This window comes from Pelophylax lessonae (genome assembly GCF_965119305.1).
Source record: "Pelophylax lessonae genome assembly, chromosome: 6".
Lineage (NCBI taxonomy): Eukaryota > Metazoa > Chordata > Amphibia > Anura > Ranidae > Pelophylax > Pelophylax lessonae.
In genome coordinates, this window is record NC_138773.1 from 117,809,980 (window position 1) to 117,836,733 (window position 26,754).

Genomic DNA, 26,754 nt, shown 5'->3' on the forward strand with positions numbered 1-26,754 from the left:
GAAATTACACTGTCCCCGCAAGTAATTTTGTCACTGAAATGGTGGACAGTCCACCAAAACCTAGAGGAGGGGCGACTATGGGGTCAAGAGCTGCCCGTAAGGATTACCACGGACGCAAGTTCCGAAGGGTGGGGAGCTCACCTAAAAGAAGCACGGACCCAGGGTACCTGGGATACGAAGCTGAGTCAAGCCTCCTCCAATTACATGGAACTGAAGGCTGTGGAAAAGGCCTTAAAAGCTTTCGAGAAGGACATTCTAGGGAAAGAAGTCAAGGTCCATTCAGACAATGCTACAGCAGTAGCTTACCTGAATCATCAGGGGGGGACCAGATCAAGCTCTCTGCTAAGTTTAGCACAGGAGACACTGAGCTGGGCAGAAAAGAGAGTAATTTCCCTTTCAGCCATGTACATAAAAGGGAAGGACAACTGGGAAGCGGACTTCCTCAGTCGTCATCACATCAAACAGGCAGAATGGGAACTGAACCCCATAATTTTTCAACGCCTAGTCCAAAAATTTGGTCAGCCAGAAGTGGACATGTTTGCCACTCGGCAGAACCGAAAAGTAGGACAGTTCTTTTCTCTGACAAAACAGAGGGGCATGCTGGGCTTGGATGCTCTAGCACAACCTTGGCCCTTCAGACTAGCCTATGCCTTTCCCCCACAGAATCTAATTGCGAGAGTTCTGCAGAAACTCAGCGGATGACCAACTACGCCTCATCCTGGTCACACCTGGGTGGCCAAAGAGGACGTGGTTTGCAACCTTGGTATCCCTATCAGTGACAGCACCATGGAAACTACCAGAAGTTCCAGACCTGTTACTACAAGGACCTCTGATTCACCCCAGACCGCAGTTCTTTCAGCTAACAGCCTGGGTAGTGAACGCCAAATCTTAAAAGAAAAAGGATGCTCAGACAGAGTCATTGAGACCCTCCTTTCAAGTAGAAAGCCAGTAACTAGGAAAATTTATTCCAAAATCTGGAAAACATTCTGTACTTGGCAGAGTCAGAAGAAAGATTCCTCTGCCTCAATCCCGATGATCCTGTATTTTTTACAGGATGGGGTAGATAAGGGGGTGGCGGTGAACGCCCTTAAAGTACACGTAGCAGCACTTTCTGTTTTTTTAGACAAAAGTCTGGCCAAAGAGCCTTTAATTTAAAAGGTTTCTGTTTGCTCGGGGAAGAGTATCTCCAATTAACAGAACTAATGTTCCTGTTTGGAACCTAACGCTAGTACTAGAGACATTATCTAGTGAAGCATTTGAACCTTTGAACAAAATTAGTTTAAACATTTTGTCAATTAAGTTAACCTTTCTGTTAGCAATCACCACAGCCAGGAGAGTGGGAGATTTACAAAGTTTATCCATAAAGGAACCCTTTATGCAAATTCTCCAAGACAGGGTGATTCTTAAACCAGACCCACTGTACCTACCCAAGGTAGTGTCTTCCTTTCACAGGAATCAAGAGATGGTTACATAGAAACATAGAATGTGTCGGCAGATAAGAACCATTTGGCCCATCTAGTCTGCCCAATATATCTGAATCCTATGAATGGTCCCTGGCCCTATCTTATATGAAGGATAGCCTTATGCCTATCCCATGCATGCTTAAACTCCTTCACTGTATTTGCAGCTACCACTTCTGCAGGAAGGTTATTCCATGCATCCCCTACTCTCTCTGTAAAGTAATACTTCCTCATATTGCTTTTAAACCTTTGCCCCTCTAATTTAAAACTGTGTCCCCTTGTGGTAGTTTTTCTTCTTTTAAATATGCTCTCCTCCTTTACCGAGTTGATTCCCTTTATGTATTTAAAAGTTTCTATCATATCCCCTCTGTCTCTTCTTTCTTCCAAGCTATACATGTTAAGGTCCTTTAACCCTCCTGGTAAGTTTTTTCCTGCAATCCATGTACTAGTTTAGTAGCTCTTTTCTGAACTCTCTCTAGAGTATCTATATCCTTCTGGAGATATGGCCTCCAGTACTGCGCACAGTACTCCAAGTGAGGTCTCACCAGTGTTCTGTACAGCGGCATAAGCACTTCTCTCTTTCTACTGCTTATACCTCTCCCTATACATCCAAGCATTCTGCTGGCATTTCGTGCTGCTCTATTACATTGCCTTCCCACCTTTGTCTTCTGAAAAAAATTACTCCTAAATCCCTTTCCTCAAATACTGAGGTCAGGACTGTGTCAAATATTCTATATTCTGCCCTTGGGTTTTTACGCCCCAGGTGCATTATCTTGCACTTATCCACATTAAGTTTCAGTTGCCAGAGTTCTGACCATTCTTCTAGTTTTCCTAAATCCTTTTCCATTTGGTGTTTCCCTCCAGGAACATCAACCCTGTTACATATCTTTGTGTCATCAGCAAAAAGACAAACCTTACCATCGAGGCCTTTTGCAATATCACTTATGAAGATATTAAACAAAATTGGTCCCAGTACAGATCCCTGAGGTACCCCACTGGTAACATGACCTTGTTCTGAATGTTCTCCATTGACTACAACCCTCTGTTGTCTGTCACTCAGCCACTGCCTAATCCACTCAACAATATGGGAGTCCATGCTCAATGACTGCAGTTTATTGATAAGTCTTCTATGTGGGACAGTGTCAAAAGCCTTACTAAAATCTAGATATGCAATGTCTACTGCACCTCCACCGTCTATTCTCCCATCTTTCTGTGAAAAACCTAAGTGTGCAAAAGAACGAAAATTCCATTGCTTAGATGTAAGAAGGTGCCTTCTAGCATATTTAGAAAGAACCAAGGGCTTTAGGAGATCTAGCCACCTATTGGTTCTACATTCTGGACCAAGGAGGGGATTACAAGCATCAAAACCCTCGATCTCTAGGTGGATTAAACAAGCCATTAGTATGTCATATAAGGTGTCAGGTACCCCCACACCAACAAATCTTAAGGCACATTCCACAAGGGGCATGGCAATTTCCTGGGCCGAAAAAGCCGGAGCATCCTGGGAGCAGATCCGCCATGCAGCCACCTGGTCCAGCCAAGATACCTTCCTAAAGCACTATCGTGTGGAAGTACTGTCACAACAAGACCTTGCCTTTGGCAGAAAGGTTTTACAGGCAGTGGTCCTGCCCTAAGGTAGGCCAGTATGGATTCCTTTATTATCCTCTCATATGTAGGCCGTCCTGGAAGGATGAAAGGAGAAAACTTACCGTTAGTGTACTGGTAACGGCCTTTCTCTTAATCCTTCCAGGATGGCCGGCCTACTTCCCGCCCAAGATGGTGGTGAGATGAAAATGTATATATATGTATATATGTGTAGCTGTATGTTATTGAATAACTGTATCCCTTGAAAGTTCGGTTGGAAAGGTACTTTTCTATTACTGAAGCTCAAGGATGGGTGGGACCTTTTTAACAGCTGCAAATTAGTTGTGTTTCCTGTGAGGCGGAGCCACAATCTCTCATATGTAGGCCGTCCTGGAAGGATTAAGAGAAAGGCCGTTACCAGTACACTAACGGTGTTTTTTCCTCTCTTTATTATTTTGTTCCTGTGTGATCTACAATCAAGTGTCAGATTGAGCGACGATCATCTAGATCCCTAGAGTCCCCCCAGTCCGACCAGCGAGCGCATGCAGACCGCAGGTCTGCGCTAGGTCGGCTGCGACTTAGCCCCACTGGACGGGGGCCGGCCTTCGAGTTAAACGTCTCGTGAGGGTGCATACGAACTGGATTTGGCCTGAGTCGCAGCGTTACCTCTTGGCCGAAAGTACCCACATAGGCCTGCGATTCTGGGCCATGCTGTGGGAGCGTTTTTGACAGACTCCTTCAATCCGATGTCTTCATTCATATGCACACATATATACTATATTTATATGAAAATCTACCAATATATTCCCTACCCTATTCCTGGTATGGTAAGTAACTGTCCCCCCTCTACTCCTGGAGAGATTATGGGTGGACGTGGGCCCCTTTCTGCGACAGTGGGACCCCGGGTTCCCCCCCCCCTCTCCTTCAGCCCCTCTAAAATTTTGGTGGTCACTGTGGGTCTTTCTGTCCCCCCTTCCCTGGGTGAGGTTATGAGCTGGCTGCTGCCACATGCTTTTAAGGGGGGGCTGGTTGGAGGTGCTGCTGACCGGGTTTTTCTGATGCACAACGGGAGGTTGAGAAGGGTTCCCTGCCACCCTGGGGGTGGGTCACTAGGGCAGGGATGTCCTCTGGGCTCCCTGCAACCGTTGTTGTGCTGGGGGAGCGGATAGTTCAGCCCGATGGCCGGATCCAGCAAAAAATGTAGGCAGCAGCTTTGCAGCCTACTAGTGAAAAGCTATGTGAGACGGCCCCTGTGAGGGTGGCTGAAGCTACTGCCTCCCATTTAGGCATCCGCCCTCCCCTCCGCTTACCCTGGGTGGTCGGCTCAGCAGGGGCTCGCGTCCAAGCAGCTGGGTGCCCACAGAAATTTAGGCCGCGTGGCCGAGTCAGACGTCTCTGTTGGGGGTGGCGCCAGTGCATTTAGCTGAAACCCGCACTCTGCCTTTGGGCATCTGCCGGGATTGGATCCGTGCACTTGCGGCTGGGCCTCCACAAAAATTTAGGCTGTGGTTTACGGCCTGGTAGGCCATGTGGTCAGCTTGACACCTCTCTTGGAAAGGGTGGCACTTTATTTGTTAATGACAGACTTGCAGCCATTATTGTGTGGGGCACATGCCCCTTTTAGCGCTGCGGAAAGATCAGGGTACCCTTCCTGCGTATCCACGTCTCAGCGGGCGGCCCCTTTTTAGGGGACTATTTCCTTTTATGCCATCTATGGAGGGCGACCCCCTTGTTTTTTTGCGGGGTCCAGTAGGGGTTCAATTTGTGGGTCCTTGATTGGCATCCCCTTTGCACCATCGCAGTTACACCCCTGATATGTTTTCCAAGTGAGCTTAGTTTAAAGTGACCCTACTGAGTCTGCGTCCACGCACCCTGAGTGCTCAGATCATGAGAATGTTTCCTCTAGCCACTGTTTGTGTCAGTGCGTGCCAATTTAAAAAAGGAGGTTGCGGCTGATGCTGTGTCAGAAACGCCAGTCCCTTTTGGCACCCACAGGCCTTCCAAAGCAATGAGGGTGTTCCCTTTTCCACTTTGCCAACATTGTCACAAAATAGTGGGGTTGTCCAAAACGCAGTGGTTCATAAGCGTTTTTTGCTTGCAGTGTCCTTATGAGGATTAACTGCGCTAAAGGTGGACGGTCCCACCTGTAGTGGACTCTTCGGTTTCCAGGTTAAATAAAGCTACCTTCATTACGGTTAAGGAGTCCCCGGCCTTTAAATATTTGATAAGAGGGCGGAGGCTCTGGCCCGCCACATGTTCGCTGTGGCTGGTTCGGCACTTAGGCCGGTATTTACTATTGCCCTGGGGTCACAAGCTCTGACTGAGTGGGCTAAACTTTTACGCTGGGACATGGAGAGGAAACGGCCTCCTCCTGTCTTGGGGTGCTGGCGGATCAGGGGCTAGAGTTTATCTATGATGCCTCTTGGATGCGGCTCCTTTGATTTCTAGGCTGTCTGTATCAGCAGTGGTCCTTCGGCATATTAACTGGCTGAAATACTGGTCTGCGGACCAGACTTCTAAGGAGGCCTTATCTGATTTCCCCAACCCCCCCCCCCCCCCCGTCCCTGTGCTTCCTTGGATGACATTGTTAGGGTTTCACAGGGAGGAAGAGTACTCTTCTTCCGCAGGCTACCAAGGGCAAGGAGCCCCGTTGTAAACATGGGCCATTCTCTTTGGCTCAGTTTTTTCGTCCCTCAGGATCTCAAGACAAGGGATCAAAAGTCAGGGCCTCCATCGGAGGTTCCAAGAGGATCTGGTCTGGCAAGCCACAAGCAAAATTTCAGACATGTGGACAATGCTGCCTCTGTAAGAAGGGGCGCCCTCACCCATATCTGGGGTGGGGGGACATATTTGCTGGTTTCTGGATCCATGGACCTCCCTGGATTAGGACATGTGGGTCCACTAAGTTATTCGGTCAGGCTACGAGATCGAGTTTGGTCTTATCTTCTGGAAAAGTTCTGACCTTCCATCCTGCACTTATCCCTAGATCACCTACGGGTCTCTTTGAGGTAGTGCAAGACTTGTTCCTTCAAGGGGTGATTGTTCCGATTTCAGAACGTTTTCAGCGGTTTTTACTCAAACCTCTTTACAGTTCCCTGGAAGGCAAGGTACATCCAATTCTGGACCTCAAGGCACTAAACTGTTGAAGTCCCATGTGGAGTCCATTCACATGGTAGTCGTGTCCGTACCACTTGGGTTTTTTCTCGCTTCTGTCGACATCAAGGACGCCTACCTGCACATTCTCATATGCACTGGTCACCAACGCTTCCTCCGGTTTGCCGTGGGCGAGGAGCATTATCGGTTTGTGGCGTGGACCTTTGGTCTCGCCTTCGCTTCTCTGATCTTCACAAAAGTGTTGCCCCAGTGCTGGCATTGTTTGAGTCAGCAGGGGGATTGTGGTAGTTTGGTACCTGGACGATCATATTCTGCGAGCTGAGTCTGACTGCTCTGATGGACAACTGGAGATTGCTCTGCAAACTCTGAGGGAATTTGGTTGGCTTCTGAACCTTCAGGAGTCTGCTTTGGTTTTGTCCTTAAAAACTAGATTATCTGGGTCTGACTCTAGACTTGGCCTCAGTCAGAGTGTTCCTTCCTCTGGAAGAACTCCAGACATTGCAGGAAGCAATTTAGCTTTTGTTGTTCAGCAGACAGTCATCCCTCCAGGCTTGCATGCGGGTGTTTTTTTTTCCACAGTTTCACACAAGATCTCTGCTAAAGAGATTCTGGTGAAATGGGACAAGGATCCACAGTCTCTAGAGGTGGCTCTGTTCTCTGCCACTTCGACAGGAAAAGTCCTTTCTCCCCCTGAACTGGACGGTTGTCATCACGGATGCCAGCCTGTCCGGGTGGTACTTTGCCCCTGTCTGTCAATCCTTCCGAAGGTAGTCTCTGACTGTCATTTGAATGAAGACATTTTGTTGCCTTCCCTGTGTCCCAGGCTAAATGTCTGAAGGCAATTACCTTGCAAACCTTGGATGTGGTCTGGGCACTTAGGGTGTACCTGGCAGCTACGGAGTCTTTCAGGAAGTCAGATTCTCTATTTGTGCTCACGGATGGACCTCTCAAAGGGTTCTCTGCTTCTTCTGTGACTATTTCCAGATGGATGAAACAGTGGTTCAGGCCTTTTGCATCAGGGGTCAGGTTCCGCCTTTCCCTGTCCTCCTGTCTCCTTGCAGAGGGTGCAGGAAAGATCCTGGCAGCATGCTTCAGTGTAGTTGATGGCCATTTTCCCTTAGTCTAGCTGGTCTCCGGTTGGAGGCCATGTTTGTGTAGCCTAATGATATCAAGGGGCCATTTTCCTATAGTCTAGCTGGTCTCTGGATGGCGGCTATGTCTGTGTAGCTGAATTGTGTCACCTGGACCATTTTCCTTTTAGTCTAGACTCTAGCTGGTCTCTTTTAGTCTAGACTCTAGCTTGCCGGCCATGTTTGTGTAGCAGATGATTTCACAGGCATGCTTGAGGACTGAGGCCTCGTGGAGATGCCGAAGCGCCTCCTCCTTCCTCTTGCTCCTTGGTGTCCTCTTCCTGTGCCCAGGACATGTGAACAGGGATAGCGTTCATGATGATGCTGGGTTCGAATTCTCTGCACTTCTCCGGTCGGTAGAGTGAGTCTTTGGGGTTCCCTGTTACCTATATCTCTCTCTGCTGAGCCTGAGCCTTGGGGGATCCTTAAGTGGTGCCAAAAAGATAGTTTTTGTACTGCAAGGTCTTACTTTCCTTATGGAACCTCCAGTTTACTTCTCCCCACTGGCTCACTCATGGAGGTTGCAGGCACCTTGGAATCCCAGCTTCCCATGGTTGCACTGACGGTGGTCCTGCAGTCCTTAGTGTCCCGGGTGGAAGTGGCGTGTGGGCAAAGGCCCAGGAGGAAGCGCCCCCCCCCCCACCTTCCCCTATTCAGTCTGTAATCTGATTCTGAGCCTGATGCCACCATGGACGTGGCCCATCCAGGGGGATTTAACATCACACCCTTGATCCATCCGACAGTGAGGATGATTCCTCCATGGTCGCAGCAGTGAATGAAAAGCCGCTGGTAGGCGCACTTATTACTGCAGTACTTAGGACTTTAAAAATGGAGGATGCAGCTGATGTAGCCACAGACGTGGCTGTGTCCTTTTGGTACGCATAAGTCGCCTCGCACGCCAAAGGTGTTTCCTTATGTACCTTATTTTGACAGATTTTGCTGTTGGGAATGGTTGCAACCAAAATTAGTTTTCCCCAAATGTTTTGCTATACGTTACACTTTTGAGGAGTCACTTTTAAAGAAGTGGACTAGTCCGCCAGTGGTGGAACCTCCTGTTTACAGGTTAAATAAAGCAACCTTGATCCCAGTAGAGGAATCCCCGTCCTTTAAAGCGGTTGTAAACCCTATAAAAAAAAAATTTAAAAAAAAACCCTGCAAGACAAAGGCATAATGAGCTAGTATGCATCGCATACTAGCCCGTTATGTGTAACTTACCTTAAAACGAAGCCCCGACACGGACCCCCGGACATTGCTGCGGGCGTTGCCATGATCCCTCGCCGTCTCTTCCGGGTTCGGCGGCTCCGGCGCGCTGATTGGCCGGAAGAGACGGCTCCGGCGCAATGATTGCCCGGAGCCGCGATGACGTCACTCCTGCGCATGTGAGCGGGAGTGACTTTTCCGACAAGCTCCGGCAAACATAATTGAAGGTCCCCCCGGACCTTCAGAGCGCATGCGCCGCTCGCGCTGTAAATATCTCCAAAACCGTGCCGGTTTAGGAGATATTATTTGTACCTACAGGTAAGCCTTATTATAGGCTTACCTGTAGGTAAAAGTGTCCAAAAGCGGGATACTACCGCTTTAAGGACTCGGCTCACAGGAAAGTGGAGGCTGGTTCAGCATTGCGTTCAAGCTTTGCCTCAGCCCTGGTGTCTCAGACTCTAACTGAATGGGCCAAGGATTTGGGCCCGGTTCTGGGGGGGGGGGGGGGGGGTGAAAAGGTGCCTGCTGCTTATGTTGATTTTGTGGATCAGTTGGTCCATGGGCTGCAGTTTATTTGTGATGCACCTTTGGATACAGCTACTCTGCTGTCTAAACTTTGTGTTTCAGCGGTGGTGATTAGGGGCATGCTGTGGCTTAAGAATTGTTCCACAGACCAAGCCTCTAAGAAATCTCGCATTGATCTGCCCTTTCAAGGTGATCGCCTGTTTGGGGTTACCCTGGATGACATCATTAAGGGTCTAACGGGGGGGGGGGTGAAGAGTACCTTCCTTCCACAATCCAGGAAAGGTAAGGAGCCTCATTGCAGACAGAGGCCCTCCTTCTCAGCCCATAGAAAACTATTTTGTGCTTCTGGTACGGAGAATAAGGGAAATGTATCTTTTTCGATTTCAATATTTTTGTTGATTTTTTGAAGAAAAAGATCACAAAGGTACTAACAGTCCATGACCACAAAAAAAGTAAGAGAGAAATCATTCAAAACCGCTGACATAGAAGTTAAAATAAACAGTAGCACAAACTTTGGCAAAAGCGTAGCCCCCCGTGCCAAAATAAACAGTAGCACAAACTTTGGCAAAAGCGTAGCCCCCCGTGCCAACTAAAGTAATATTGGCCGGCCACGCGTATAGGGGGCGGAGACTCTGACGGACGAGCGACGACCCGACAGCACGGCTCCTCACCTATTCATGTTTTGCCTGCACAGCCCGCACAAGCTCGAATTGTGCTACATTATGTGAGTCATATTTTTATTAATAAAGGGTATATTTACAGAGAGCACTTAGATCTCTTGGTACTTTCTTTTTTATGTAATTGGTTGTGCTGAGCTTGTTACACCAGCAGTCCTGGGATTGGCATCCAGCTTACCGGACCCACATCCACTAAGGTTCATTGCTTCCTTGACTCATATTTGAGGTGAGAGGCCATCTTGTGGCTATAGGTGGTGGTGTTTGAGCACACTGGATGAAGACCTCTATCAAGCACTTTATACACTGAGTTTACACCTGTGGACTGGATTTGAGCACGTCTCATGCACTTTAATGTTGCACTTTTTGTCACTTATGCACCTTTGATATTGTCAGATATCTATATGTGATTAATTATATACATTACTGATATTGCAACCAGCACATTGTCACTTTAAGATTTATTTAGCACTTTATTTTTCACGCTTTCACTTTAGCGCTGTACCCCTGCGCTATATATTCCTTGGTGCGTACCTTTTATCCAGGGGGTTCGACACTTGGCTCCTCCGATGCAGTCTCCATTGCCACCATGGGACCTCAATTTGATGTCAGTTCTCCAGAAACCTCCCTTTCGAAAATTTTCGGGAGATTCCCCTGCTTACGTTGTCCTAGAAGGTGGCCCTTTTGGTGGCTATTACTTCTGCGCACAGAGTGTCAGAGATGGCGGTGTTGTCTTGTCGTTAACCTTACCTGGTGGTTTACAGAGATAAGGTGATACTTTGTCCCTATCCGTCGTTCTCTCCAGAGGTCATCTCCGATTTCTATTTGAATGACGACATCATGTTGCCTTCCCTATGTCCTAGGCCTAAACATCCTAAGGAAACTGCCTTGCATTCACTGGATGTGGTTCCAGCAATCGGGGTGTATCTGGCAGATACAGAGTCTTTTAGGAAATCTGACTCACTATTTGACCTCACGGATGGACCTCGGAAAGGGTTGGCCGCTTCTGCTGCCACTATTTCCAGATGGCTCAGACAGACAGTGATTCAGGCCTATTCAATTAGGGGTCAGATTCCTCCTTTCCCTGATAAGGCTCACTCTACTCGGGCGCTTAGTGCCTCCTGGGCCTTCTGTCATCAGGCATCAGTAAAGCAGGTTTGCAAGGCGGCCACCTGGTCGTCTGTGCACACTTTCACTACGTTTTATAGAGTGGATGTGTTGGCATCTGCGGGTGCTTCTTTTGGCCGCAAGGTTTTGCAGGCTGCGGTTTAGAGGACCTGGTCCTCTTTGAGGGTGTATTGTTTTTTCCAGGTGAGCTCCAGTTGTTTATGGTTGAGCTCCATGTTACCTGGTTGGCTACGGTTTAGCCTTGGGAAATTTTTTCTTGCTGTTCCCACCCCTCATGTTTGACACTTCTTTGGGATATCCCAATGGTCAAGAAGATAAAGAGCTGTGTCTGTCAAAGAACGAAAGAGTGGGATTTTTGACTTATCGTAAAATCCATTTCTCTGATTTTCATTGACGGACACAGCACTCTCCCCTCTGTGGATTTGGCCTTTTTTTTATGCTGCTTGTAACAAAACTGAGTGCCTATACTGTGTTTCCCCTAAAATAAGACCTACCCTGAAAATATGACCACCTGTGATTTTTTTTTTTTGGGAGGGCTGAAACATAAGCCCTACCCTAAAAAATGAACCCTAGTTTAAAGTAGTTGTAAAATCCTAGAGTACAATCTATTGCTGTTTTATATAATGTCCAACGTGCGTGTTTCTGTAATATAACTGTGCCAAATACTTTTGGTACAGAGCTCAGCTGACCTCCCGCTGTTCTCCTCCTCTTCTCCCACCTGTCAGTAGGGGATCTCGGCCCTTCCCTCTCCAGTGCTCGGAGCGGGGAAGAGAGCTCTGGCGGGTCACAGAAGTGCAGAGCGGTGCTGTATTGAAGGTATTTGACACAATTATATTACAAAAATACACACATGCTATATTAATGGACATGATCTAATACTGTAATAGAGTGGATTCTAGGATTTTACAACCAGTTTTACTAGGTTCACACTGGGGATTCCTGACAGGCAGGGGAGGGGGAGAGAAGACAGCACATTACATGATAAATCCTGCAACCAAAAAAAGCCCTACTGTGTGTTTTGGTGCCAAAATTATTATAAGACCCAGTCTTATTTTCGGGGAAATACAGTAGCTGAAAGTGGGAGTATAGCCCCTGAGACTGCCCCATAAGCGTAGTCAAGCTTTTTCCTGCCTAGTGTCCTACTCCTGTAGGGTGCTGTGTAACCTAATGGTCAAGGAGATAAGGAGCTGTGTCTGTCAATGAACATCAGAGAAATGGGGGTTCTAGCAAAAAATAAAGATTTTTTCTTGTTAATGTCAGAAAAAAGCTGGGTCCTTAAATGGTTGAAAGGAACAGTTTATAGCTTACTGTGTACTGTACATGAGGCCAGATTAAGTGTATGCTAGCACTGCAAATCTGTTCTGCCAGAGAGGAACCAGCAATTGTAACAAGAGATAAGAGAAACAAAAAAGTGCAGTGCTAGTGCATAAACAGTATCTATATTATCAGTAATCAAATGTCCAGTTCTAAAATATCCTAGCAAAGAAATGTCAAATCAGTGAGTCATACTCTCTGCATGACATTTAATGGGGTTTTAAAGTCAGTTTTTTTTTTAAATCTTAATACATTCTATGCATTAACCACTTAAGCCCCGGAAAATGTTACCCCCTTCTTGACCAGGCCCCATTTTGCCATTCGGCACTGCGTGACTTGAGCGGACAATTGCGCGGTTGTGCGACGCTGTACCTAAAGAAAATCGATGTCCTTTTTTTCCCAGAAACAGAGCTTTCTTTTGGTGGCATTTGATCACCTGTGCGATTTTTACTTTTTGCGCTATAAACAAAAAAAGAGCGTAAATTTTGCAAAAATAACAATATTTTTCACATTTTTTTATATGAAATTCCAAATAAAAAAAAAAAATGTTTTTTAGGCCAATTTGTTTTCTGCTACATATGTTTGGTAAAAAAATCGCAATAAGCGTATTTTGATTGGTTTGCGCAAAAGTTATTGCCTTTACTAAGGGAAAGATTTTTGTTGTTTTTTTTTTTTTAATGAGTAATGGCGGCGATCTGCGATTTTTTTTTTTTTTTTTTTTTTTTGTGGGACTGCGACATTGCGGCAGACAGATCGGACCCTTGACTGACATTTTTGACACTTTTGGGGGTACCAGTGACATTACTACAGTAATCAGTGCTATACATATGCACTTTTACTGTAAAAATGCCACTGGCAGGGAAGGGGTTAACTTGGTGATGCAGGGGTTACGTGTGTCCCTAGGGGCGTGCTTCTAACTGTAAAGGGATGTGGCTAGTGATGTAACCAAAGAGACATACGATCCTACATAGCAGGACCGTATGAGCTTTGTTCTTACACAGGGGAGAATGACAGGCGGCTTTGTTTACATCAGCCGCCTGCCTTTCTCCCTCTGCACCGGACGATCGCGAGTGGTCACACGCGCGTGGATGTGCAGGAGCAAGCGGGGGCGGGAGCGCGCCTCCGGTGGCACGTTTGCCCGCTAGAGCCTCACAGGCTAGCGACGTAGTCTTACGTCGCTTTGCCTGTGAGGGGCTGACTGCCGCAGTAAATATACTGTGCACGGTCGGCAAGTGGTTAAAGTGATTGTAAAGACCTTTTTGTTTTTTTAATGAACAAACCTGTTATACTTACCTGCTCTGTGCAGTTGGTTTTGCACAGAGTGGCCCGGATCCTCCTTCTCGGGTCCCTCTTCGGTGCTCCTGGCCCCTTCCTCCTGTTTAGTGACCCCACAGCAAGCAGCTTGCTGTGGGGGCACCTGAGCCGAGTCGCAAGCTCCCTGTGTCCATTCAGACATGGAGCCGTAATCTGGCCCGCCCCCTCTCTCTCCTTATTGGCTGACTGACTTTGACAGTAGCTGTAGCCAATCACACTACGCTGCTGTCTCAGCCAAAGAAGAGGGGATTCCCGGGCAGCTGAGAAACTACTGCAACCTCGCTGGATAAAGATGGGCTCAGATAAGATTTAGAGGGGCTTCTGCTTTATCTTAAAGCTTAGAATGCATTGAGCTAAAAACAAAAAAACAAAAAAAAAAACCTTTACTATCCCTAAAAAGCCTTTTGTGTGCAGCAGCCCTCCTTTAGCCCCCTCTTAATACCTACCTGAGCCCCCTCTGTCCAGCGAGATCTACGAGCCCCTCTGCCTTCTCTCTCTCCTGATTGGCTGAGACCCATTGGCTCCCGCTGCTGTCAATCAAACTCAGCCAATCAAGAGAGAGAGGGGGCAAGGCCGAACAGCAGCTCCATGTCTGAATGGATACACGGAGCTGCAGCTCCTGCTTGCTGTGGGGGCAATCTCAGAAGGGAGGAGCCAGGAGAGCGAAGAGGGACCCAAGAACAGGTAGATCTGGGCTGCCCTGTGCAAAACCACTGCACAGAGAAAGTAAGTATAATATGTTTGTTTTTAATGGAAAAATAAAAAACTTGACAATCACTTTAAAGCAAATGCATCAAAAATCAATTAGTGAGCTGTTTTTATTGGATGCAAAGTTGTTTACATAAAACAATTTAAAATTCATGCTTGGAAGTAAAATCTGGGTCACTGGTTAAAAGTAAACCATCCCCCCTCCCTCTATGTACAGTTTTTATAGATTGACAGCCCACCGATGTCCCCGCTCTGTCTGGTAAGCTCACACAGCTGGGTATGCAGAACACACCTATAGTCCTAGTGCTACAGGTGTGTTTGGCAGACATATAAAGGTCACCGGCCATAAAGCGAGGACATCAGTAGACTATCATTCTGTAGCGGATTCCGAAGTCAAGCAGCCCATTTGCAGGCCACAGAAAGAGGGAGAACGGCTTACTGTTAACCAGTGACCCTGGTTTTACTTTCAAGCACAATTTCTGTTTTATGCTTGTAACTTTGGATTCAAGAAAACTGTTTACTGATTGTTTTTTTCTTCATTAGAGCACCATTTGGCATCAAATGTCATGCATAGAGCTGGGATTGACTCATTGACTTGACATCTATTCTTTTGCGTTCTATGAATACCTTCATGGATATTATATTTTAGAACTGGACATTTAATTACCGAATGATTTAGGTATTGTTTATATGTCAGTACCTAATTTTGTGTTTCTCTTTTTTAACTGCTTTTATTTTTATTTGCATATAAAAAAGCTTGACTATATTTGCATTCATTGTAGTCTAGCTCTCCCTGATGTCAGACTTTGAGGCCCCTGTGTTCAGGACATGCAAGTTCTGCCTGTAAGAACTATTTTCTCCTTTGTCTTAACACAACCAGTGTAGTATAGAGTGACATTTTATACAGCTTGTGTACTGGGGAGAGTGGCATGTGGAAATCTGATGTAAAAAGCTTGACACTGTCATACTGTAATGAAAAAAAAACAATCTGTTCTTTTTTGTTTTTTAGACATGAAGAAACTGCTTCCTAATATGCTCAGCCCAGACCCTAGAGAACTTCAAAAGTGTGTAGAGGTTCAGTTGCTAAGAAGTTCTGTGTGCCTCAGCCTAGCTTTAAATGATGCAGACCAAGAACAGAAGTGGCAAGCAGTATCAGAGTGAGCAGATTTTTTTATATTTTTCTTCATTGAGCAGGAGCTTGTTTGTGCGATTATTTTTAATTTTTATTTTTAACATGTTTTGGCTTTGCATCCTTACATGCTAGACACCTCTACCCGCCTTGGGGACCTTCTCTGTAACCCTTACCACTCTGTGAAAGTTTTATGCTTTTGCCTGTTGCCGTTAGACTAGAGAAGCTGATTTCTTTGAAAAGATGTCCACTTGTTTTCTTTATATTTTGCTTTGAATTCTTCAGTTAACACTTCACTGAATTTTAATGCCTACACAAAAGCCGTTTATACAAATCGGTGCAACATCGGTAAAACCTTGGGAGCCATAACCAGACAATTCGCTGTGAGGAAGGCCTGTATTGTTACTTTGGGCCCTAGATGTTACATAGGTGCTCACTTTGGCACTTTGCACAACGTGTTGCCAGATGCAAGGTACTATACAGGTCTGGGACCCTGGTCCGTCGCAATGGAACCTAATTCCCCCTTCTGGGACATGCCAGCCGCGATGGGCGAAACCAGAACTTTATATACAGTCCAACATTGTGGACTGGGTCATCGTGTATCTCTCATCATTACTATAAAAACGGGGCTATGTTTGTAATCACTTCACAGTGCAAACTTTTCAAGCTTGATGCTAGAATTTAAATCACTCAGAGCTCAGTTTCAGTTGGATGATCAGCCCTTAGATACTCAGGCACTCCCTCCACTCTTTTGCTATGAAGATTCTTTACAGGATGGTCTCTGTGTAAAAAAAACAATTGGGCTAAGCGCTAAGGAGCTAAGGAAGTATAAACCTCCTGGGAGTGGAAGAAAAGTATTACAAACCAAGATCAAAATTGAAAACTGCACACTGAATATGAGCAATATTTAATAGCCAGTAATGTGGGAAAATCTTGTCCAAGAAGGTTAAAATGCAATGCTGTCCAATATTGAAAAATAAAAGTATTTTAATAAATAAAAGTGCCGGTTCACACTATTGCTATGCGGGAACACTGTGAAAATACTGCGTGTTCCCGCATCGCATCTGCAGCACAGGCAGTTCACACTGCCATATGCGATACACTGGGGGTGTCGATTGAAAGTTAACGACTCCCCTAGATCAGATCGCATATCGCAGTGCGATCTGACAGTTCGCACAGAAATCAGATCGCACTGGTGTGAACCACCATGCGATCCGATTCTGCTGCGGACCAAAAAAGGGTCCTGTGCGTGTTCAGTGCGATTGCGGTGCAAATAATGCCATACAAACTGTATGGCTGAACTCGCACCGCACAGACATCACATGTGATTTTAGGAGCAGTGTGCTCCGAATCATATGCAATGTCTGTGATCGCATTAGTGTGGACCGGCACTAAGAGTCACTAAAAGTTTCAAAAGTGTGTAACAATATATAAAACAATATAAAGTGCTTCAGGTGTTGGTGACCCCTCTCGGTTCCCCACTCACCGCAACAGCAGAAGGATATAGCTTGTAAAATCAAATGAAGTATTGCACCAAGCCTCCTTCTATGGAATGCCACTAGGTATCTAATATATCCTTAGATAGAGCAGGTCCGAGTCTTCATTGGTTTGGTTTCCTGGTGGATTTCCTCCCCTGTCCTGAACACCGGGAAACAAAACCAATGAAGACTCGGACCTGCTCTATCTAAGGATATATTAGTTACCTTGTGGCATTCCATAGAAGAAGGCTTGGTGCAATACTTCATTTGATTTTACAAGCTATATCCTTCTGCTGTTGCAGTGAGTGGGGAACCGAGAGGGGTCACCGACACCTGAAGCACTTTATATAGTTTTATCTGCACTGGAGCACTTTTTGAAATTTGATCACTTTATGAAAAGGACTTGATATTTATGTTTTTTATATGCTATTTATGAAACTTTTTTCACAATATTTTATTTCACTTTATGAATTTTTTATGCTAGCGCTGTTTTAAATTTGATTGCATATCTCACCTAAGTTTTTACTGGGAGCCACAGCAGCTGCATCACTCTTTTCATAATTTACAGGTTCTTATATATATATATATATATATATATATATATATATATATATATATATATATATATATATATATATATATTTATATTTCATATTCTTTCACCTGCACAATTTTTATCACTTTATATTCACATTTTTATTGTTCCATAAGCGCGGGTTTTAATTTATAGTTTACAATATATAAAACAAACACCATATGCTGGTATAGGCTCATGTGTACATCAATACTTTCTCACCGAACCCGTGGTAATATCTCCTTGGGTGGGATGTGCAGAACATGTTGTGGTTGTAGATAGCCTGCTCGGTGGTTCCAGAGTGAGCACCAAGGGGTAGCACTAGCAATTGTCCCGCAGTGTTTTCCAGTCGAAGCTGCTCTTGTATGTGGGCACTATTCACAAGGTAACAGGCAGGTATCCAACAGTATGGCTCTTGAAGGCTGCATTGTCCACGACTGGCACCGATGTCTGCGTCCTATTCTTTCACCATTACAGTCTTAAATGGTTGTAAAGACTTAAGGTTATTTACCTTTTTAATGCGCTTATTTACCTTTTTTTTTCCGCTCACCAGCTCCCCTAAATACTTACCTGAGCCCGATCTTGATCCAGATCTGTGCCCAAGAGCAGTGGTGCTGCATACACACTCTTCCCCCTCACTGGGAGGCAGCAGTAGGAACCATTGACTCCTGCTGATGTCAATCAAATCAAGTGAGGAGGGGGTGGGGCCATTCTGCACTGTGTGCACACAGCCAGGTTCTGGTTCTTGCCTGCACGTGTACCACCATTTGAAGCGGCTTCCTCTGGTAGCATATGGAGAAGGGAAGGAACCAAGAGTGCCAACGGGGGACCTGAGAAGAGGGGGATCAGAGTGCCAACCTGTGTGAAACCACTGCACAGAGCAGGTAAGTATGACATGTTTGTTGTAAAAAAAAAAAAAGTAAAAAAGAAAACCTTACAATAACTTTAACCACTTTTGGACCGGAAAGATTTTCCCCCTTAATGACCAGGCTATTTTTTGCAATTCGGCACTGCATTAATTTAGCTGATAATTGTGCGCTAGTGCAACACTGTACCCAAATAAAATTGATGTCCTTTTTTTTCCCCACAAATAGAGCTTTCTTTTGATGGTATTTGCTCACCTGTGCAATTTTTTTTTTTGCGTTTATAAACCAAAGGGAGACAATTCTGAAAAACTATTTTTTCACTTTCTCCTATAAAATAAATATATCATCATTTTAGGCCAATATGTATTCTGCTACATATTTTTGCCAATAAGTGTATATTGGTTGGTTTGCACAAAAGTTATCGCGTCTACAAACTAGGGGAAAGATTTGTTGTTTTTTTTTTGTTGTTTTTTACTAGTAATGGCAGCGATCAACGATTTTTAGCGGGACCGCGACATTGCGGCGGACTGATCCGGGCACCTAACTGACATGTTTGACACTTTTGGGGGGACCAGTGACATTACTACAGTAATCAGTGCTAAAAATATGCACTGTTACTGTACTAATGAACACCAAAAACTCATAAAATAATATTTTTCACCAGTTCTTGCGCTGACCAGGTATACACTCCAAAGGTGGCTGATAGTTTTTTTTTTTAGAAGAAGAAATACACGCTTTGTTCCAATGCAAGGTTGTTGCAGCTCTCCTTGTTTCAACTGGGTGGCGGACAAAGGATCTGTGCAAAAATTCAAAAGGAGACACAAGCGCACAGCCGCCCTCGCATAATATAGTTTTAATGGAGACAATAGACAAAACTTGTGTTTGATGCACTCATATATTTCCAGATCATTTAGCCCTACTGGAGACATGAAATTAAGCATGAAAATACAGAAGGTATTGAGGCCATGCCCATGTCTGTCCCTAATAGATCCATACCTTCCTAAACCCAGCTTTGCAAAAAACTTGGGATAAGGTCTCTTCACTCTGCACGGACCAGTGGATGGAGATTATAGTCATGCAGAGGGAGAGAATGTTGACTATTAACACCAACAAGCTCACTGAGTTGGCCGCCAAATTAAATGCATATAGAGAATTGCGAAGTTTCCAAAGGTGTAAGGACCTTTTAGCTTTTAAAAAGGAAAGCGTTTGAGGAGCACCTAATACAGGGAAAATTAAAAAAAGTTTGCTAGGGATATAGCAGATTATAAAAAAGGCATGATATTGAATTGGAAAAAGGCAAAACCTTTTCAGGAGGGGGAAGTGGAACATCTTGTGCAAAACATCACTAAAAACCCAAACAGATTCCACCCTACAAATAAGGCCAAGGATGTAGGTATAAGCCCTAGTCGTGTTAGGGTAAGGAATCCTTCTCCTTGTGGAAGGAACTTTGCACCATTCTATAATATGAATAAAAACAAATACAAAAATAAAAGTAGAGGTACAAACAATAACCATAGATATGAATGTGGAGATGAGGATAATCCTAATGGGGGTTCCAAGAAATGTCCAAGGGCCTTATCGAACCCCAGTGCAGGGTAGTAGAAGTACAGATTTGTTGAGAAATAGACCTCTGGAATATAGAAGCAAAAATAGAAACAAAGAGAAACCGAACTATGGAACTATGAAAACCTCTAAGTGTGAGAATAAAGGCCCCCTGAATGGAGGTTCCACTGCAGCCCCGGTCACTAAATTCACCACACGGTCGGGGAAGCACAGGAATCATCCCACATTAGATGCAGGGAAGGCACCAAATAAGGAAGCTTTCCCTGTAGAAATCACTATTGCCACCTCAAACTCCTTTAGTGTCCTTGACAATCCAGAATTAGGACATGGAGACCCCCAGGTATGCTTGGACGAAAATTCCATTGACGGTCCCATTGTCTAAGGGTGCTAATGGGGATTTTTTAATCGGACCCCCTCCCGCAGGAAAAAGGAAAATAGAAGACCTAGAGGGGTTAGCGTAGGAAAGGGGAAGCGGAGTAAAAAGAGGGAAAGTAGATCTGTAAATCCGACTATTAAAATCTTCAATCAACTCATACACTAAAATGAAGGTAAGATGAGCTTATTACAGAAAGGACTGGATTTCGCTCCAAGTTGTAATGCCAATTTATTTGATCTTTTTAGGGACTTGCATAGATATATCCGGGACCTTACTGTCCAGCGATATTATAGTATCCGAGAAAGATTTAGTGGCTAACTGCACTAATAAAATTGAGGCTGAATTAGAATTGACAACAGCCAAAGTTGGAGAATCCTAAAATCAGATATGGATGTAGAAGTGCCTAATATTTTAGAGGAATTACTTAGAGGTGGGTATGGAACCAGAAGGTGTAGTTTTGACCCCTTACAATAATATTGTTCATAGCAGTTTCTGTCCAAAATAAACATTCTACCCACATCATGTTAAAAATGAATTTATCAAAACGTACTATTCGATGGTGTATGCAGATTTTAATAAGTTATGCACTCACCCCAAGGGGAAAGTTGATACCCACAACCTGTCTCGGGAAGAAAAAGTGACCCTAAATAGTTTAAAGAAAACTCATGACATTGTTATTCTGATTGCTGATAAGGGGGGCGGTCATAGTGATCCAGAACAAAATAGATTATTTTAAGGAAGCACATAGATTGCTATCGGATTGTACAACCTATGAAGTTTTCAGCAATGACCCCCCCCCCCCACCTGGATTCAAAGCAGAACTACAGGGATTGGTAAATCAGGCTTTTGATGAAATTATCAATAAATCTGAAAGAAAATTGTTTTACCAACAATTATTTCAAGACTCCGTACTTCTACCATATACCAAAGATCCACAAAGACCCGGGTTGCCCACTAGGGAGACCCATTGTGACCACGATGGATGGCATTACCAGCAGGTTGTCTCAATATGTTGTTATTCTTTACCTGAAGCCGCTGGCGACGTCCTTTGCAGCTTATATTAGGGATTCCACTCAGGTATTATATATACTACAGAAATATAGGTGGGAACCTGGGTACCGGTGGTTATCTTTGGATGCAAGTTAATTATATACATCTATTTCTCATGAAGGTGGATTGAGGGCTGTTGGAACATTTTCTGTCGGAAGCAGAATATATGCACCCCCTTCAGTCTGAATTCATCTGTGAATGTACAAAATTTGCTCTAGAAAGGAATTATTTTGAATTTCAGGGCTCGTTCTATAGACGGGTATCTGGCATAGCTATGGGTGCACATTTTGTACCCTGCTATGCCAATTTGTTTATGGGCTTTTGTGAGAAATATAACATCTGGACCCAGAATCCATTTGCTCAACATCAAATTTATTATGGGTGATATATTGATGTGCTCATTATCTTGGATGGTTCCTTAGATACAGTGGGTAGTTTTGTATCGTACTGTAATACCAACCCATTTGGTATTAAGTTTACACATGTAGATTACGCACTCCTTGGTCTTTCTGGATCTGGAGCGATCCTAGAATCAAGATAGCAAGATAGTTTCCAGGACACTTTAAGGAGACGGCGGGCAATTCCTACCTGCATCGAAGGAGCTGTCATCTTCCGAAGTGGAAAGAAAATATTCCATATAGCCAGTTTTTTTCAGTTGCGTAGAAATGGCAGATGGCCTATTTTAGAACAGGACTCTGCCCTTAGCCGAGTACTCCCCAAGAAGCCTAAGGTCGTTTTTAAACAAGCTAACAATGTGAAAAGCAATGTGAAAAGCAAGGTTAAACAACGACAGGTTAAAGACATCCCCATGTTCCTGAACATGTCAGGATCTTACAAATGCTAACTCAGTAGATATAAGGCCTGTTCGTTTATGGATCATGGGAAACAGATGTTCTTCCTGAAGGATATAAGGTCTTTGAAAATCCAGCAGTTCATCTGTTGTAGTACTCAATTTGTAGTTTATGGTCTGAAGTGCCCACGTGGTTTGCCCTATGTGGGGAGGACAGTTCGGGCTATGTGTACTAGGTTTTAATGAACATCGTGGCTACATAGAGCAGAAAAAGGATAAACACAGTGTTCCTCTGCATTTCAGTTAAGTACATGGAGGCAGTACAGAAGGTCTGGAGCGGTTTGGTATTGAGGCCATACCCATGCCTCTCCCTGAGGGGGAGGGGTTCTCAAGGTTATGTAGGCTAGAGACCTGGATTTTCACGCTTAATTCCATGTCTCCAGTAGGGCTAAATGAATAACTAGAGGTCAGTACCCTTATTTAAAAATTACTGTGTGTGTATATATACATTTAAAAGAGAACTTTTTTTTTTTTTTCTTTATATATATTTTTTTTATTTTTACGTTTAAAAGTATCATATATCTTGTAATCAGAGGTTAAAATCCCCTTCCTTTTTTAATGTTTACCGTTAAAAGGGTTTTTAACAAATTTTTTTAACTTTTTTAAAAGTTTTTAAATGAGTTAATCCATTATGATAATTCATTGTATTTTTGATTGCCAGTAAGGTTGCTTTTTAGCCTTTTATACCCTTCCTATTGTGATTAAAACTCTTCCTGGTATGGCCCTTTTAAGAAGAGAGGCAAAGGAGGGGTTACTGCTGATAAAGTAAGGTTGGGTATTAGTGTGGGCAGGACCTGAGGAAGGAGGGCACGCCTTCGAAATGCGTAGTAAAAGCAACACAACGGACTTACATTATCGTCCCGTTCTTCTCTCTTCCACCATCCATAGTCTTCCTTCAGGGCCGCGGCGCCCATGCGCAGTGGCGACCTAGCTGGTGGGTCTAGTGCGCAGGTGCAGTGGGCTGAGAGCGCCGATCCTCGGCTAGGAGGTTCTGGGTCCTGTCATCGGGTACACGAGGAGCAGCGATCGAGCTCCGTACTACTTGAAGGGGCCATCCAAGAGAGAAGGGAATCCGTTGAATATGCCCTTTATCATCTGGAAATATGTAAGTGCATTAAACACAAGTTTTGTCTCTTGTCTCCATTAAAACTATACTATGCGAGGGCGCTGTGCGCTTGTGTCTCCTTTTGAATTTTTGTACTGTGGTAATGAAAGGGGTTAACACAAGGGGCGACCAAAGGGTTAAATGTGTGCATAGGGTATGCTTTCTAACTCTGTGGGGGTTGTATTTACTGGATGAACACAGAGACTGGTGTTCCTAAATAGGAGCAACACAGGATCCCTGTGTCAATCACTGACAGAACAGTGGTGTGCGTTTCTACAACGGCATACTGCCGTTCTGTCTCTCTGGGGGGCGATCATGGTTGCATGGCAGGCATCGCGTCCACCGGAGCAGCTGATCGGCTCCACCTTTGGTGAATGGACGCGCCGCTGGCGGTTCCGCGAAGCGGCGTACAGGTTCGTTGTTTCACGTCTCAGAGCCGACCTGCCGCAGTATAACTACAGCGGCTGGTCGGCAAGTGGTTAATACAGACTGCTTTGTCCAGTGCTTCAAAATGCCCTGCCTCTTTTCCTACTCCCATTTCTCAACTGGAGTTAGATCACCTATATGCTGGTCCAACAGGACGTAGAATCAGAAGGAAATATAGGGGGTGTTAAGGCAGTGGTGGAGGAGGGGGTTTCACAACATGCTCGCTAAAGCAGTATAAAACCCAAAAGCAAACATATTGCATCCATTTCTTAGATTTGATGGCTGCATTTGTTTTCTTCTTTAGTCTTTCTTCTGTTTTCCAGCCAGTAAGTTGGTTTTTCAAAAGCACAAGCTCTGTTGCCAATGTATCAGTTACAAGGATGAGACAAACCATTTAACACTGACAGGGGTTCTAACAATGATCATCTTTTGTTTAATTATGTAAAACCTTTATCACAAAAGGAAAAAAAAAATTGCTGTAGCAATTTATAAAAGATTAGCTGGAGTTCAGCTTCAATTTCTTAGTAGATTTAAATCTTCTAGTCCATCGAACACTCGCCTCCCCCCAGTATTAATCATTAATCTGTCCAAATGTGCCCCTTGTACTCTGTCATCCAGAGTGGGGACACTAATCCTGAAGGTATTTACAGTATCTCACAAAAGTGAGTACACCCCTCAAATTTTTGTTAATATTTTATTCTATCTTTTCATGTGACAACACTGAAGAAATGACTCTTTGCTACATTGTAAAGTAGTGAGTGTACAGCTTGTATAACAGTGTAAATTTGCTGTCCCCTCAAAATAACTCAACACACAGCCATTAATGTCTAAACCACTGGCAACACATTCATGTTGGAATACTTCCCTGCGTCCCAGCCTCTGAAGGGAGGGGATCATGCTCTGCTTCAGTATGTCACAGTACATGTTGGCATTCATGGTTCCCTCCATGAACTGTAGCTCCCCAGTGCCGGCAGCACTCATGCAGCCTCAGACCATGACACTCCCACTATCATGCTTGACTGTAGGCAAGACACACTTGTCTTTGTACTCCTCACCTGGTTGCCACAGCACACGCTTGACACCATCTGAACCAAATAGGTTTATCTTGGTCTCATCAGACCACAGGACATGGTTCCAGTAATCCATGATCCATAAAAACAAACTTTGCGGGCTTTCTTGTGCATCATCTTTAGAAGAGGCTTCCTTCTGGGACAACGGCCATGAAGACCAATTTGATGCAGTGTGCAGCATATGGTCTGAGCACTGACAGACTGACCCCCCCCCCCCCCCCACCCCTTCAACCTCTTCAGCAATGCTAGCAGCACTCATACGTCTATTTCCCAAAGACAACCTCTGGATATGATGCTGAGCACGTGCACTCAACTGCTTTGGTTGACCATGGCGAGCCTGTTCCGAGTGGAATCTGTCCTGGTAAACCGCTGTATGGTCTTGGCCACCGTGCTGCAGCTCAGTTTCAGGGTTTTGGCTATCTTCTTATAGCCTAAGCCATCTTTATGTAGAGCAACAATTCTTTTTTCAGATTCTCAGAGTTCTTTGCCATGAGATGCCATGTTGAACTTCCAGTGACCAGTATGAGAGAGTGAGAGCAATAACACCAAATTTACCACACTTGCTCCCCATTCACACCTGAGACCTTGTAACACTAACAAGTCACATGATGTCGGGGAGGGAAAATGCCTAATTGGGCCCAATTTGGAGATTTTGACTTAGGGGTGTACTCACTTTTGTTGCCAGCGGTTTACACATCAATGGCTGCGTGTTGAGTTATTTTGAGGGGACAGCAAATTTACACTGTTATACAAGCTGTACACTCACTACTTTACATTGTAGCAAAGTGTAATTTCTTCAGTGTTGTCACATGAAAAGATATAATAAAATATTTACAAAAGTGTGAGGGGTGTACTCGCTTTTGTGAGATACTGTATATATAAAATTGCAGCGCTGTTAAAAGTCTTAGCTGGGCTGTACTCGCACCCTAATTCAAGGGAAGTCTGCACATAGTCCAAGGTATATACGACTGACCAAATAGAGAGTCTACAGAAATATTTCCAGTGTCAACATGTGAATAAAAAACAACAAAGTCCACAATAGTGTGATAGTGCAATGAGCAGATATAATGAACCGGGGACCAGGTCACACCAGTGATGTAAGTCCTAGAGTAACCACGTGCTTAGCTCCTTCCCCACATGCATTGCAAACTCTCCAGATTAAAATCCAAAAAAGCATATCCAGTATATCATAATCCCCGTCGTCATGGCTCCATCTCTGACACTCCACACGAATATTCACATGTGTATTCAATAGAGGAGACACCAGTATTAACATAAAAGCAAATCCCATTTATTGGTTAAAATAAAATTACAAAAAACATGGTAACTCACATGCTTCACGCCGCTGCAAACATTAAAGCCCAGTATGTCACTTCCGGTTTCAGGCGCCATATTACCGTAGTCTGACTGCAGTTTTAATACAGAACATAAGTGCAAAACCAAGAGCCGCCTCCAGGAATGAAATATTAACAAATGAACCCTCATCAGCTTAAAGGCTTTAAAATGTGGAATCATAAAATATGATAGCATATAAAATATATATAAAAATGTGCAACTGTATGAAAATGAAATATCGTAAGCATAAGCAATGTTGGTAAAACATCACTTAAAACAAAGGGGACGTGTAACCAGAGTGGAATTCAGAAATACATTGCCATTAGTCAATAATTAAATGACATTTAACCAGAACAAAATTTAAACATAACATAATAAAATCCAACTTCTTAGCAATAAGAACCACATATCGCCATCTAGTGGATGAATTATAAACTAATTTCTCAGTCTCCAAGATAGACTCTGAGACGTACACTCACCCTCAGCTATGAAAAATAGATAAATTAAAAATATAGATATATAGACTTGAAGAAAACTAAATATAAGTAAGGGTAGAGAGAGCATAGTAGAGGGAGAAGGTGTATCACATAAACGAAGATCAATGTTCACACTTTTCAGCTAGTGTCTGTAAAGCAGTTTAGGTCCCAGTCTGTTGTGTCCATGTGGGGAAAAAACATCTTAATTCATATACCCAGTACATTTCCAATCTAGAGACCTCTCTAGTTGATTACATCCTCTCCATTGTGGTTTATTCAGTGCAATCACAGCAAATTTTAGACAG

General features: G+C 44.3%; 1 protein-coding gene across 4 annotated transcripts in view; it reads left to right on the plus strand.

Moving 5' to 3' along the window:
• Positions 1 to 26,754, plus strand: part of SMG1 (SMG1 nonsense mediated mRNA decay associated PI3K related kinase) — a 795,166-nt gene that overhangs the window by 404,066 nt on the left and 364,346 nt on the right. For all 4 annotated transcript variants that reach the window (XM_082260927.1, XM_082260924.1, XM_082260925.1 and 1 more), the window contains exon 27: positions 15,161 to 15,308. In XM_082260927.1, coding sequence (XP_082117053.1) covers positions 15,161 to 15,308 — 148 coding nt within the window. The remainder of the gene's footprint in view (positions 1 to 15,160; positions 15,309 to 26,754) is intronic.